At 41.1% G+C, this 13,924-nt stretch overlaps 1 protein-coding gene across 7 annotated transcripts in view; it reads left to right on the top strand.

Annotated features, from left to right (window-relative positions):
• EVC2 (EvC ciliary complex subunit 2) overlaps positions 1 to 13,924 on the top strand; it is a gene marked incomplete at its 5' end in the record, with an annotated part of 185,799 nt that overhangs the window by 109,888 nt on the left and 61,987 nt on the right. For all 7 annotated transcript variants that reach the window (XM_084626746.1, XM_084626744.1, XM_084626743.1 and 4 more), the window contains one exon: positions 8,627 to 8,749. In XM_084626746.1, the coding sequence (XP_084482872.1) occupies positions 8,627 to 8,749 (123 nt within the window). The remainder of the gene's footprint in view (positions 1 to 8,626; positions 8,750 to 13,924) is intronic.

Here is a 13,924-nt window from a genome sequence, read left to right as displayed (position 1 = left end):
CATATCTGCAATTCAGACTGTTATCAAGATTTATTCAGACTGTTGCTGACCTTAACAGTTCATGGTTATTACATGTTTTGACTCACAGTCTACTGGCATGTCTTACTTGGGGTGATTTTTTGGACTGCTATTCTGGGGTGCACCAGAGTATAACATGGCAATGAGTGCTTCTGTTCTGCAACTCGTGCTGCCGGCACAGCCTTCGATGGTGATACTTTATTCAGAATTTTTGGAACTATCTGCAGATTATACAGCTCTCCGATGCTCCATGGTGCCACGTGATGGCATTGATATTTATGGTGGGCTCCTGGAGCCCAAGTCCTCCTTTGATGCAGCTGTGGAGCACCGCAACAAGTATTTTGGCATTGGATAGTCTATTCTGAAGCAAATACTCACCACACAACAAAAACACCAACCCAGGAACCAAACCCTTCAACAAACCCCGGTGCCAGCTCTGTCCACATATCTATTCAAGGGACACCATCATAGGACCTAACCACATCAGCCATACCATCAGGGGCTCTTTCACCTGCACATCTACCAACGTGATATATGCCATCATATGCCAGCAATGCCCCTCTGCCATGTACATTGGCCAAACTGAACAGTCTCTACGCAAAAGAATAAATGGACACAAATCTGACATCAGGAATTATAACATTCAAAAAACAGTAGGAGAACACTTCAGTCTCCCTGGTCACTCAATAACAGACCTAAAAGTGGCAATTCTTCAACAAAAAAACTTAAAAAATAGACTCTAATGTGAAACTGCAAAACTGGAATTAATTTGCAAACTGAACACCATCAAATTAGGACTGAATAAAGACTGGGAGTGGTTGGGACATTACAAAACCTAATTTTCCCCATACTAATTTCCCCTTACTGTTACTCACACCTTCTTGTCAACTGTTTGAAATGGGCCACTCTCATTACCACTACAAAAGTGATTTTTCCTCCCTTGGTATCCTACTGTTAATTGAATTGTCTGGTTAGACTGACCTCTCACTTGGTAAGGCAACTCCCATCTTTTTATGTGCTGTGTATTTATACCTGCTACTGTATTTTTCACTCAATGCATCTGATGAAGTGGGTTCTAGCCCACGAAAGCTTATGTCCAAATAAATTTGTTAGTTTCTAAGGTGCCACAAGGACTCCTTGTTGCTTTTGCTGATACAGACTAACACGGCTACCACTCTAAAACCTGTTCTGGTAAAGAGGAAAATGTTTTTTGAAGCTCTCCAGGAATCCTACGAAACTATACACGAGTTTGCATGTCATCTGCAGTAATGGGTCAGGGACTGTGAATTCGGGGATTTATGATGATCATGCTCAGGGATATTTTTCTGATTAACCACACTGGATGAACAGTTACTGGTTGAAGATGTGAGAATGCTAACTTTTGATGCAACAGTTGCTAAGAGGGAGGCCTTTGCTAGCACTTGGGGTGAAAGTTGTTCTGTGTTTCAGACTGCTGCTACCTTTGTGTCTCCTCTTAAGCCATCAGCTCCTCCACCTGCTTCCATCACCGAGAATCCTATGATGCTACCTATTGCCGTACCATGGCCTCAGCAGTGAAAGTTGCCAGCTCCTCACTGTTTCTGCTGTGATAGTATGGGTCACTTGGCCAATTTCCCTGCCTGCCCAGTCAGGCTTGTGAGAAGGAAGGACATGTTTTAACTTAGTGCGCCGCAGACACTGATTCACAAAGATGGGAGGCCTGTGAATGTGGAGCTGGTCGAGACCACTTTTATTGATGTTTCCTTTAGTATGATCTTCACATGTGGTAAGACGCTGTAGGTGGTATCCTGAAATTAATGGCACACTGCTGAAGTGCATGGTGGATACAGGTGCTGAACTTAATGTTCTCCCTTCTGAGTTAGTTCACAGTCTGGACAGTTGCCTGACAATGGTAATTATAAATGCTTAGAATTTGTATGTCTTGCAGACAGTGGGCAAAGCTGTATGCTCTGCACCCTACAAGGGCATAGCCTTGACTGCAAAGTTTTACATTGTTAAAGGCATGGCTGCGTATGCAGTTCCATTATTTTCCTTACATCTTGGTATAATGAACTTGCACAGGATATTTCAGGTGGGATTATGTTGGCTAGAACAGAAGGGAGTGTGCAAAGGATCATTGAGAGACAGCATAGGATATGCATACTCTCTGCAGGTGGATTTGAACATGGAAATGTGCACCACCTGCACATTGCATACTTCCTGCACTTATGGAGAAGATCCAAACAGAATTTAGTATCTTTTGGAAGGTGGAAGGATTGGATCTCACCCATTGTGATCATATACAATGTGACAGGGTCAGGCCGGATGGCTACAGGAGAGTAATCGAAGGCAGATAGATTAGCCCCAGGCTGAGTAGGTCCCTTTTCCCTGGGTAAGGTAACAGGGAAGGTTCCAGAACAATCAGGAACCTTCTGGAGACAATTAAGACAGACAGGCTGATTAGAACACCTGCAGCCAGTCAAGAAGCTGTTAGAATCAATTAAGGCAGGCTAATCAGGGCACCTGGGTTTAAAAAGGAGCTCACTTCAGTTTGTGGTGCGCATGTAAGGAGCTGAGAGTGAAAGCACATACTGTTGGAGGACTGAGGAGTACAAGCATTATCAGACACCAGGAGGAAGGTCCTATGGTGAGGATAAAGAAGGTGTTGGGAGGAGGCCATGGGGAAGTAGCCCAGGGAGTTGTAGCTGTCGCACAGCTGTTCCAGGAGGCACTCTAGACAGCTGCATTCCACAGGGCCCTGGGCTGGAACCCGGAATAGAGGGCGGACCTGGGTTCCCCCCAAACCTCCCAACTCCTGGTCCGACACAGGAGGAGTTGACCTGGACTGTGGGTTCACGAAAACGGCCAAACTGAGGGCTGCCGTGAAGCTCCAAGGCAAGCAAATCCGCCAGTAAGTGCAAGACCCACCAAGGTAGAGGAGGAGCTTTGTCACAAGAAGAAGAGTGGTGATATTCATTTGTGCACAGATTTTAGGGACCTTCATAAATATGTGAAACATGAGCAGTTTCAATTGCCTTCAATGAGGTGACTTGGTGAATAAGTGGATCCCGGATTTTCTCTGTGTTGGACTACCAATCCGGTTATTGGCAAGTACCTGAAAGTTTGCAGTTGTTGTTGACCTGTCAGCAAACCGTTTGGGAGTATTGCTATCAACAGCTCCCTTTTGGATTAGTCTCTGCTCCTGAGGTATTACAGAAAGTGGTCTCAGCACCCGGATAATAACTAGGGTACATGTTGCTATTTGGATGATATTCTCATCTTTGCTCAGACTCCTCCTGAGCATAATGTTGTTCTGGACCTGATGCTAACCCAACTCCAACAAGCTGGCATAAAGTTGACTGGGCCAAGTGCAGTTTTGCAAAGGTTGCTGTGGAGTTTCTCGGGTATTCTTTGTCCATCAATGGTGTGAAACTGATGGCCTAACAGCTACCAGCTGTTGCTCCGATACTGATTTATGTTTGTTCCGTGGCCTAGCTCAATATATAGGTGGTTGTGCTCTGCCCCCTTTTAGTACCCTTGCTAAACTGCTGTGGGGTTTAACCCAGAGCCAGGGGCAGTTGGTTTGGACTAAAAAAGCAAAGCAAGCTTTTGAAACCCTGCATCAAGCCCTCTGGTGGATCCAGTCCCAGGCTTATTTTGATCTATAGAAACCCATGGTGAGTCAAAGTGAAGCATGCAATTGGGAGCTGGGTGCAGTTCTGTTCCAGGGGGGACTGCCAGTTACATTTAAATCCTGTACTCTCACCTGAACAAAAGTGACGTATTCCCAGACTGAACCACAGGTCTTGGCGAGGTTTTTTGCTATTGTACACTTGAAGTTTTACTTAGTGGGAAGACATTTCACCTTAGAAACTGATCATTTGTGTCCCATTGATCAGCTGAGCGTGAGGGTCCAGTGGTGGATTATTCAGCTGTAGCAGTATAACTTTGATTTGGTATATATCCGAGGAAGACTTAATTTAATTGTTGATGCTCTTTTGAGAAATTCTGCTTTGTTGGCACCCTCATATGCAGAAACAGCCACATACCCAACATGCTTTTCACTGAAAGATGTGCCAACTGATTTAGGGTGGACCACTAATGCCACTCTTCAAGATGCTGACACGTGCAAGGTGATACATGCTGTACAAGCAGGTTGGATGAACCTCGTTCTTAAGAAAACTTTATCTATGTTCTTCTACAAAATTCATTCTGAACTCACAGTGAAGGTATGTTACTCAACATATCTTATACAGAGGAGTGTGGGTGACTATTCCAGCAGCATGGTGACAAGCAGTCCTGGACGTGGCTCATTAAGGACACATGGGAGTCATGAAAAGGAAGGAACTTCGGTGTAGTTTATGTTTGGTGGCCAGGGCTGCATTTAGACATTGAGCATCATGTGAGGGCATGCCCAGTCTGCACACTGCATAGTTGTAAACAGACCGCTGCAGAGAATTGCAGTGGATATTACTCACCCCGTGATTGCACTGCTAACTGTTACAGCCGATTACTGATGTCATCCCTTTGCATTCATAATTTCTAGGGCTGTTAAGCAATTAAAAAATTAATTGTGATTAATCGCACTATTAAAAAAAAATGATCGCAATTAATCAAATGATTAATCGCACTGTTAAACAATAATAGAATACCATTTGGAATGGTGGCCGAAGCATGAAGGGGCATACGAATGTCTAGCATAACTGGAATGTAAATACCTTGCAATGCCGGCTACAAAAGTGCCATGCGAACACCTGTTCTCACTTTCAGGTGACATTGTAAATAAGAAGCAGGCAGCATTATCTCTCATAAATGTTAACAAACTTGTTTGTCTTAGCGATTGGATGAACAAGAAGTAGGACTGAGGGGACTTGTAGGCTAGTCTAAAGTTGCATTGTTTTGTTTTTGAGTGCCGTTATGTAACAAAAAAAAATCTACATTTGTAAGTTGCACTGACACAATAAAGAGACTGCACTACAGTACTTGTATGAGGTGAACTGAAATATACTGTTTCTTTTGTTTGCCATTTTTACAGTGTAAATTTTTGTAATCAAAAATAATAATTAGAGCTGTCAAGCGATTAAAAAAATTAATAGCCATTAAAAATTAATCGTGATTAATCGCGCTGTTAATAATACAATACCATTTATTTAAATATTTTTGGATGTTTTCTACATTTTCGAATATACTGATTTCAATTACAACACAGAATACAGAGTGTACAGTGCTCACTTTATATTTATTTTTGATTACAAGTATTGACATTGTAAAAAAACAAAAGACATAATATTTTTCAATTCACCTCATACAAGTACTGTAGTGCGATCTCTTTATCATGAAAGTTGTACTTACAAATGTAGAATTATATACAAAAAAACTGCATTCAAAAATGAAACAATGTAAAATTTTAGAGCCTGCAAGTCCATTCAGCCCTACTACTCTGGCAATCACTCTGACAAACAAGTTTGGTTTAAATTTGCAGGAGATAATGCTGCCCGCTTCTTGTTTACAATGTCACCTGAAAGTGAGAACAGGCATGCGCATGGCACTTTTGTAGTCAGCATTGCAAGGTATTTACGTGTCAGTTATGCTAAACATCTGTATGCCCCTTCATGCTTCGGCCACCATTCCAGAGGACATGCGTCAATGCTGATGATGGGTTCTGCTAGATAACGATCCAAAGCAGAGTGAACAACCTCATGTTCATTTTCATCATCTGAGTCAGATGCCACCAGCAGAAGTCTGATTTTCTTTTTTTGGTGGTTTGGGTTCTGTAGTTTCCGTATCTAAGTGTTGCTCTTTTAAGACTTCTGAAAGCATGTTCCACACCTCGTCCCTCTCAGATTTTGGAAGGCACTTCAGATTCTTAAATCTTAGGTTGAGGGCTGTACCTATTTTTAGAAATCTAACATTGGTACCTTCTTTGTGTTTTGTCACACCTGTGAAGGTGTTCTCAAAACGAACATGTGCTGGGTCATCTCTGAGACTGCTGTGACATGAAATATATATAAAAAACACAGTGCAGGAAATGTACAGTTCTCCCCCAAGGAGTTCAGTCACAAATGTAATTAACGCCTAATTTTTTTAACGAGCATCATCAGCATGGAAACATATCCTCTGGAATAGGAAAATATACTGCCTACTGAAAGGGGAACAGATAGGGAAGAGGTCACTCTTTCTGCATACATTGATATCATTGACCAGTTGGGGAAGTTGCACACAGCAATAGCATCCATCTCTTGAGCTGAATCAGAGGTATAAACCTATGACCCTAGGATCACCTGGTGCCTCTGGCCAGGTACCACTCAACTTTTGGAGAGAAGGAAGGAAATTGTGCTGACTGATGTGTTCCCTTCCTGCTTCCTCTTCTCTGTTTCTGCTCCTGTTTTGTGTCCTGGTTCCAACTCCTTGAACTCGGTGTTCCTGTTCTTGTTTAAGGCTCTGTTTGTGTGCTGAACAGTGGGTGTGTGCATCTACTCAGGGTCTGGTGCTACATATCTGCTGTTCAGACTGTTATCGTGTTTTGTTCTGACTTTTGCTAACCTACCTAGTTCATGATTATTACATGTTTTGACTGGCAACCTACCTGCATGTCTTGCTTTGTTTTATTTGTGGTTTGGGGCAAGGAATGGTGTCCCTAGCCTCTGTTTGTCAGAAAGTGGAGATGGATGGCAGGAGAGAGATCACTCGATCATTACCTGTTAGGTTCACTCCCTCTGGGGTACCTGGCATTGGCCGCTGTCGGTAGACAGGATACTGGGCTGGATGGACCTTTGGTCTGACCCAGTATGGCCATTCTTATGTTCTTATGGGTTTCTATTCCGGGGTGCATTGGAGCGTAACAGCCTCCTTTCCTATAAATGCTTGATGCAGCTCAGATTTGTTCAGAGGTCCAGTGCACCTTCCACTTGCATAACAGATTCCCTGCCTCCTACAAAGTGATTTGTGGTAGTTCAGTGCTGCCTTGTCATTGGTATCCATCTTTTCATGCACTGTGTATATATACCTGCCTACTATATTTTCCACTCCATGTATCTGATGAAGTGGGTTTTAGCCCACAAAAGCTTATGCCCAAATAAATGTGTTATTCTCTAAGGTGTCACAAGTACTCCTCGTTGTTTTGGCATTTAAAGATGCTTTTCAGGCAGCAATGAGAAAATGTGTTTCCTCCATCCTTCCCTTCCTATGTAGACTAATTGTTCCAGAGCCCTATCCCCTATAATGGGAATAAGCAGTAAGCCAGGAGGTGATCCATCTCTAAGGAGGCCCTTTCTGAAGCCAAAAAAATGGAGCTGTGTTTTGTCTGCTCCCAGCCTATTGGATCCTTAGTCTGAAACTGGAGATTTGTTGGGACCGCCATATCCCAAACTGAGACTCCTCTGGAGACATATCCACAATGCTGAGTCATTCTTCTTCAGCATCTGGGACTCAGTCTGACTCTACTGCTGAGTCAGTTAGATATTGTCTGGGGGAAAATCCAAGTCCATTCCAATCCACTTAAAAACAGAAAAGCTTGAGGGTCCCCTTTTCTGTTCTAGAGTGGGTAGTGGCTTGCTTTTAGACTTGCCGTTCCAAGAGGAGAATCATGACTCTCCCAAGGATGTACTCTTTCATTTTTTTCTAATGTACGTAACAGAAGCTAGGGAATACTCATCTCAGAAGAGGTCAGTTGGTGTAAAGAGGTCAGTCCCAGCCAGGAAAGTATTAGCTAATTGGGTAACAAATTTTCTATTTGGTTATTTAACTTTGTGTAGATGATGCTTAATTGTCTTGAATGTTATAAACTACAGATTAATTCTTTACCTTAACTTTCTCCATAGAAAAAGAAACATGTCTCTTCTATGAATTGTAGGTCATAGCAATATAACAAAGGGTGATATGTCTCCCCTCTGACTGCAATTTGATTGACTGTGTTTTTCTTAATGTGTAAACTAACTTAGGCTAATTGCACTAGGAATTAGCCTAGTTCAAAATCTTAATGATTTCCAAAATGCTCTGTATTTCAAAAGGGAAATGACTTTGCAGAGCCATAGAGTTGAACAGATGTTATCTTTTCCCTGAGAGCACATTATGCTCAGTTTATATTCCTGTAAAGAATACAAAGGTCAAGAATAATCAGATTACGTAGTAGGGTGCTCCTTAATATTGTCATGGGTCATTTGTGATTCATACAGTGCATTTTGAAAACAATTTAATTTTTAAATGAATATGATATCTCGTTCTTTTTTTATGGCTTTCAAAAAGGATGAGGAAAATTTCATCAAGTCATTGCATATAGCATTCACTAAATGTTTGTGTAAAACCAAATTTGTCACTCCTATGCTAGCAGGACAAAATTACTATAATGCAACTTGGCAATTGCATCTTCTTTTCATGGAAGGGATGAATATGTAAACCTGCGTTAAAAAAAGTTAGGCACATTTTGTGGCTTGGTTTGAAATTACTGAATGGGTCCTCTGAAAGGCATAGGTAGAACATGCATTTCCAAGGAACATTTTGTCGTGAAAGTCAAGATTTCAGTTTTGTATTATTAACTGGGGAATTGCCCACAAATAATAGTAATAATACTAATACATAGTAATGTCATATACGTTTTAAAAATATTAAATGATGTGACGACTTTTTACAGCCACAGCCCAAGATCAAAAAACAACGATCCAAGAATAGAAATAAGATAGATGTTCTGAAAAAATCTTTGGAGGATAAAATTCACATCTATGACGAACCGATTACAGATGAAAATTTGAGAAAGGTAAATGTAAATGTTGTTCTGTACATTGATGCTCAACAATTACAAAATAACAATAATTTCCTATGAATACTTTCAAGACCAAGACAGAGAGAGGCATGGAGCTCAGACTAGATGATCATGATGGTCCCCTTCTGGCCTTAAAGTCTATAAGTCTGTGATATGCATAAGTATGGAAAATATTTCATCTCTCTTTTGTGCTTGTCTCCTGGACTTTCAAGATTATGTTGCATTTAAAATAGATTATCACCTGTGATTTTAGTTGTAAATTTTAGAGTTCATTTTGTTTGTGTGAAAGGTGGCAAGTCCCCATTCCTGAATGCTGGTGTTTCCTGTTTATCACAAGAACCCAGCGATGAAGCTGCCACAGACAAGGAGCTTCTAGAAAAATTTCTCATCTTGCCTGTGACAAACTCAGTATTCCAGAGGTGCATGTACTCACTAAGACGAGCCTGGAGGAACTGGGGAATCTATCAGTTTGCTTACCCCTTTCAGTAACAATGCTTATAGAGCAACCTGGAAAGTTTCTTTCTCTAGGAAAATGTTTTCAAAATATTTGACATTTGCTGTATTTTAAAGGCAAAATAATTTACTCTTTGAAAGTATTTTTAGGAGCAGCATAGATAAGTCTGTTCCAACAGGGATGATTCAAGAGTATCAACATAGGGATGAACTGAGGCAGAGACAAGGAAATCAGGGTGGCAGAATTTTAACTAGGGACTCCCTGCAAGATCCACAGAGCTCCCTCCAGTACATCTGTGTCAGAGCAGGGTATAACAATACAAGTCCCTCACAGCCCCTCCAGTGTTCCTGAAGTACTCTGCTCTAGGAAGCTCACTTCACGGCTGAGAGAATGATTCAGGTTCCAGACTGATTTGATCCTTGACCTTTCTACTGAAACAAGGATGCCGGTGATGATGATAGGAACATCTGTTCACTGGGAACTGAGTGTAGGCCATTACCTCATTTCACATAGATCACCAAAATCCTCCCTCATTAAAACTCAGATCCTCGTGCTGAAACACAGCCTGAACAGCTGGGTTGGACTGGGTGCATGAAGGGGAGGAATTCTCCCTGTGCCAGGAAAAATTAACCCTCTGTGACTTCAGCACAGGTAGAGAATAGAGTATCTGTACTGTAGCAGATCCCGAGGCTCCACATGTCTCTGAATCACCCGTGTTCCACACTCTTCAGTGTGCATACACACAAGGAGCCCTTGTGAAGCAGGTTGCACACCACACAGGAGGTGCACACCCACTGCATGACTTCCACAGATGCTGCTGCTGCTACCTTGCACAATAGACCTATCAGAAGTGGTGTAAAAATTTCCCTTAGTGCCCACTGTCTGTCCATTCAACTCATTAGTTTTGCCACGACTTAATGGAGCAGGATCAAGCTCTGATAGCTCCAGCTCCACTGAAAGCTAGGCTCAGGAGTTTAGAGTGTAAAGCCAGAGGGGCAGGGACCAACTTTTACTTTGGTTTTGTACAGTGAAGATTAAGATAGGAGCCTGCCTCTACTTTAAGATAAAGTAGAATACTACAATAAGTATAACAATACTGACAGGAGGAAAGAATGGTCCTGCAGTTAGGGTGCTAGCCTGGAACTTGGGCAACCCAGATTCAGCACCCTGCTCTGCCAGAGACTTCCCACGTGATAGTGGGCAAGTTACTTAAACTCTCCATGCCTCTGTAAAATGCAGGTAATAGCACTTCCTTACCTCACAGAGGTGTTGTAAGGATAAAAGCATTAGACATTATGAGTTGGGTGTTGAGATACTATAGTAATGGGTGTCATATGAATACCATAGATAAATAATTCAAATAATAATCTGTTAAATGATTGCCTTATCAAGATTAGTTTTCATATATTTAAGATAGACAGTGTAGTGTGTTTGATTACATTTCCTGCTATCTGTATATCCTTTACCAGGAGGCCCAAGAGAATAGGAAATACTGGATGCAGTATGTTTTATTTATGGAAAATTCTGCTTTAATGTGACACTAATATTTTGAGGCAGTAAATGTGCTTGATTTGTGTAACTTCTATAGCCCTTTTTATCATTTCATTGATGGAGAGTTTATTTCAATTTAGATACAGCACCAGGCTCGCTCCGGAGTTCTTTTGTAATGTCCTTGCCTGTCCTCTTTTGAGTTGAACCGCATGTTAGCTACCAAAGGCCACCTAGTTTATCCCAATGAGGAGAGTAGATTATTATTAAGGAAAATGATCACATATTATCACTAGTATACCAGAAATGTAACAAAAAACCTTATCTTGTGAGTATAAATAAAGTTTTCATTCTTTCCCTTTGCAATTCATTGTCTAGGTTCTCATTCAAATTCTTACCCATTAGTATTTTTTATATTTTTTCTTTAATATAAATGGTTTTCCTCTTCTCACTCACTGTTGTCATCCAAAATTGTATGACCAGTTCAGGAGGGTGAGGGAGAAATGTAAAAATGGAACAATGTTAAGTCTTACTACTTTCCCATTGACTACTGCCACTTCCTACTATCCTGCTGAGCTTTTTTTGAGAATTTGAATGCTGTGTGAGAGAGTTGGCTCTGAGCTGCTCAGTACTGCAGAAGGCTCCTGAACTCAGTGAGTGGAAGTGATGCCTGAAGAAGAAAGGAGCAGGGGGATATAGTCTTTCTTATAGTCTTCCAAGAGGGCTGTGAGAGCAAGGATTATAGATAGGAGGTAATGTGTTAGGAGGATATGGAAAGAGTTTTGAGGCCTGATTCTGAGAGGTGCCTGCAAATCTGTTATATAGTTTTCCAGGTTGGACTCAAACAGAATATGTCCTTTCTTCTCTAGTTGTGTCTTAGTTGCTCAGCTTTCAGGCTGTCCCATGTACATGGCATGAGGAAGTGACAGTTGTACAAGACAAAAGACAGGCAAGGGGCATTATAAAAAAGATCCAATACGAGTCTGGTGCTGTTCTGCAGATAAGCAAGAAGACTATAGGACGTACAGAAATCAAGCACAAAATATTTACAACTTTTAGCACGATGAGCCTCTGTCCCTAACTAGGGCCTCTTGGTACTATTGGACTGCAAGTAGTAATTAATATTAATTATAGACCTCATCAAAGATGGTCAATGCATCTTAGGATCAATTCCTTTATTTGTAAAAATTAAGTGAGAGAGAAACGGCACAAGTAGCAACTAGAGTCAGTAACGAATATGGAAATTGGAAGTTAACACTTTCAAGTGAAGGGCTTATTTTATTGGATTTATGTTGTTCAGTTAAATTTAAAGAAAGTTAGTTGATTAGGAAATTGCAGAGGGAATCAGCAGCAGGAGAGTATGTTGAAGACGCATAATTTGATGCATTTTCAGCAATGATCTGAGGAATGGAAAATCTACCTTATGAGAGGAGACTCAAAGAGCTTGGCTTGATTAGCCTAACCAAAGGAAGGCTGAGATGAGATATGATTGCTTTCTATAAATACATCAGAGATATAAATACCAGGGAGGGAGAGGAGTTATTTAAGTTAAGTGCCAATGTGGACAGAAGAACAAATGGATATAAACTGGCCATCAACAAGTTTAGGTTCGAAATTAGGCAAAGATTTCTAACCATCATAGGAGTGAAGTTATGGAACAGCCTTCCAAGGGGAGCAGTGGGGGCAAAAAAACTAACTTCAACTAACTTCAGTTCAAGACTGAGCGTGATAAGTTTATGGAGGGAATGGTATGATGAAATTGCTGACAATGGCATTAGCCAATCTGCGACTGCTAACAGCAAATATCTCCAACAGCCAGTGGTGGGACACTAGATGTGGGTGGAGCTCTGAGTTACTACAGAGAATTCTTTCCCAGGTGTCTGGCTGGTGGGTCTTGTCCACATGCTCAGGGTCTAACTGATCACCATATTTGGGGTTGGGAAGAAATTTTCCCCTAGGACACATTGGCAAACACCCTGGGGGGTAGGGGGGGGTTGCCTTCCTCTGCAGCATGGGATACAGGTCACTTATAGGTTTAAGTTAGTTTAAATTGTGGAGTCTCTGAAGCTTGAAGTCTTTAAGCCATGATTTGAGGACTTCAGTAGCTCATCCAGAGGTTATGGGTCTATTACAGGAGTGAGTGGGTGAGGTTCTGTGGCCTGCAATGTGCAAGAGGTCAGACTACATGATCGTGATGGTCCATTCTGCCCTTAAAGTCTTTTAGATTGTTAAAGTAGGAACCAGCATTTTATATGCCTGTTTTCACTGTCTAGTGCTACAATAGTCCTCTGCTTTTGGCTAGGGGTTATTTAATTGGGGGTTTGATCCAACTTCCACTGAAGTCAGTGTGACACATGAGTTGACTTCAGTGAGATTACTCAGATTAAGCAAATATATAAGTGTTTTCATGATTGTGGCCTTTGAAGCTGAGAGGGGGAAGAAGGTTACTCTTAAGAAAGAATTTGTGCTGATGGTCACATCTTTGAGCGCCAGTCTGAATAGCTCTACATTTTGTTTGGTTGAGAGTTGTTAATTATATAATGCTGTACATAAATAAAAAGTGGCTGAACACACTTGAGTGAATCCCCATTACACAATAACATGTTTCTTATTGAGGATGGTGTTTAATAACATGCAAGTGGAATCCAAATTTCTACTTCCTCTGGCTATTTTGGTTCTTGAGTAAAATAATTTCTATAATATACCAAACTGGATGGAGAGCAACAAAACCTTAGAATGTTGCGTCATCTGATTCTTCTACTGAGTTACAACAAAAGTATGTGTATTTCTGCCAGTGACTGTCACCTTTTTTTCCCTTCGAATTCCACAACTATCAAAGCTCACGTCCTTGCCTCAGCTTCAAAGTGAATGTGAGCTATCAAGTTGTATTTTCTTGCTTATTCATTATTTATTTTAATATTTTAATGAGTTTGAAACCTGTATTGATGGTGATCAGTCATTTACTCATTCATCTATGCATTATTCATTCATTCACTTCCAGACTTCATGCATGTATAATTCATTAAATCCTACATCTAAAAGTGAGCTTCCTGTGAAGAAAGAGGGAAACATTTAGTCCTATTGTGTTTATACTTCTATCATAATAATTTTGCGTAGCTTTTTACAGATGCACTGTAAACTTCTTTGAAGACATTCCTTGCCCCCACAGAGACCCCTCAAATGTTACTGCTGTTGTGCCATATGAAACAAATCATCCTTCAAGCATG

This window comes from Lepidochelys olivacea, assembly GCF_965140295.1.
Source record: "Lepidochelys olivacea isolate rLepOli2 genome assembly, chromosome: 4".
Lineage (NCBI taxonomy): Eukaryota > Metazoa > Chordata > Testudines > Cheloniidae > Lepidochelys > Lepidochelys olivacea.
Note: the sequence above shows the minus strand (reverse complement) of the source record. Positions and strands in the feature narration are given on the sequence as shown.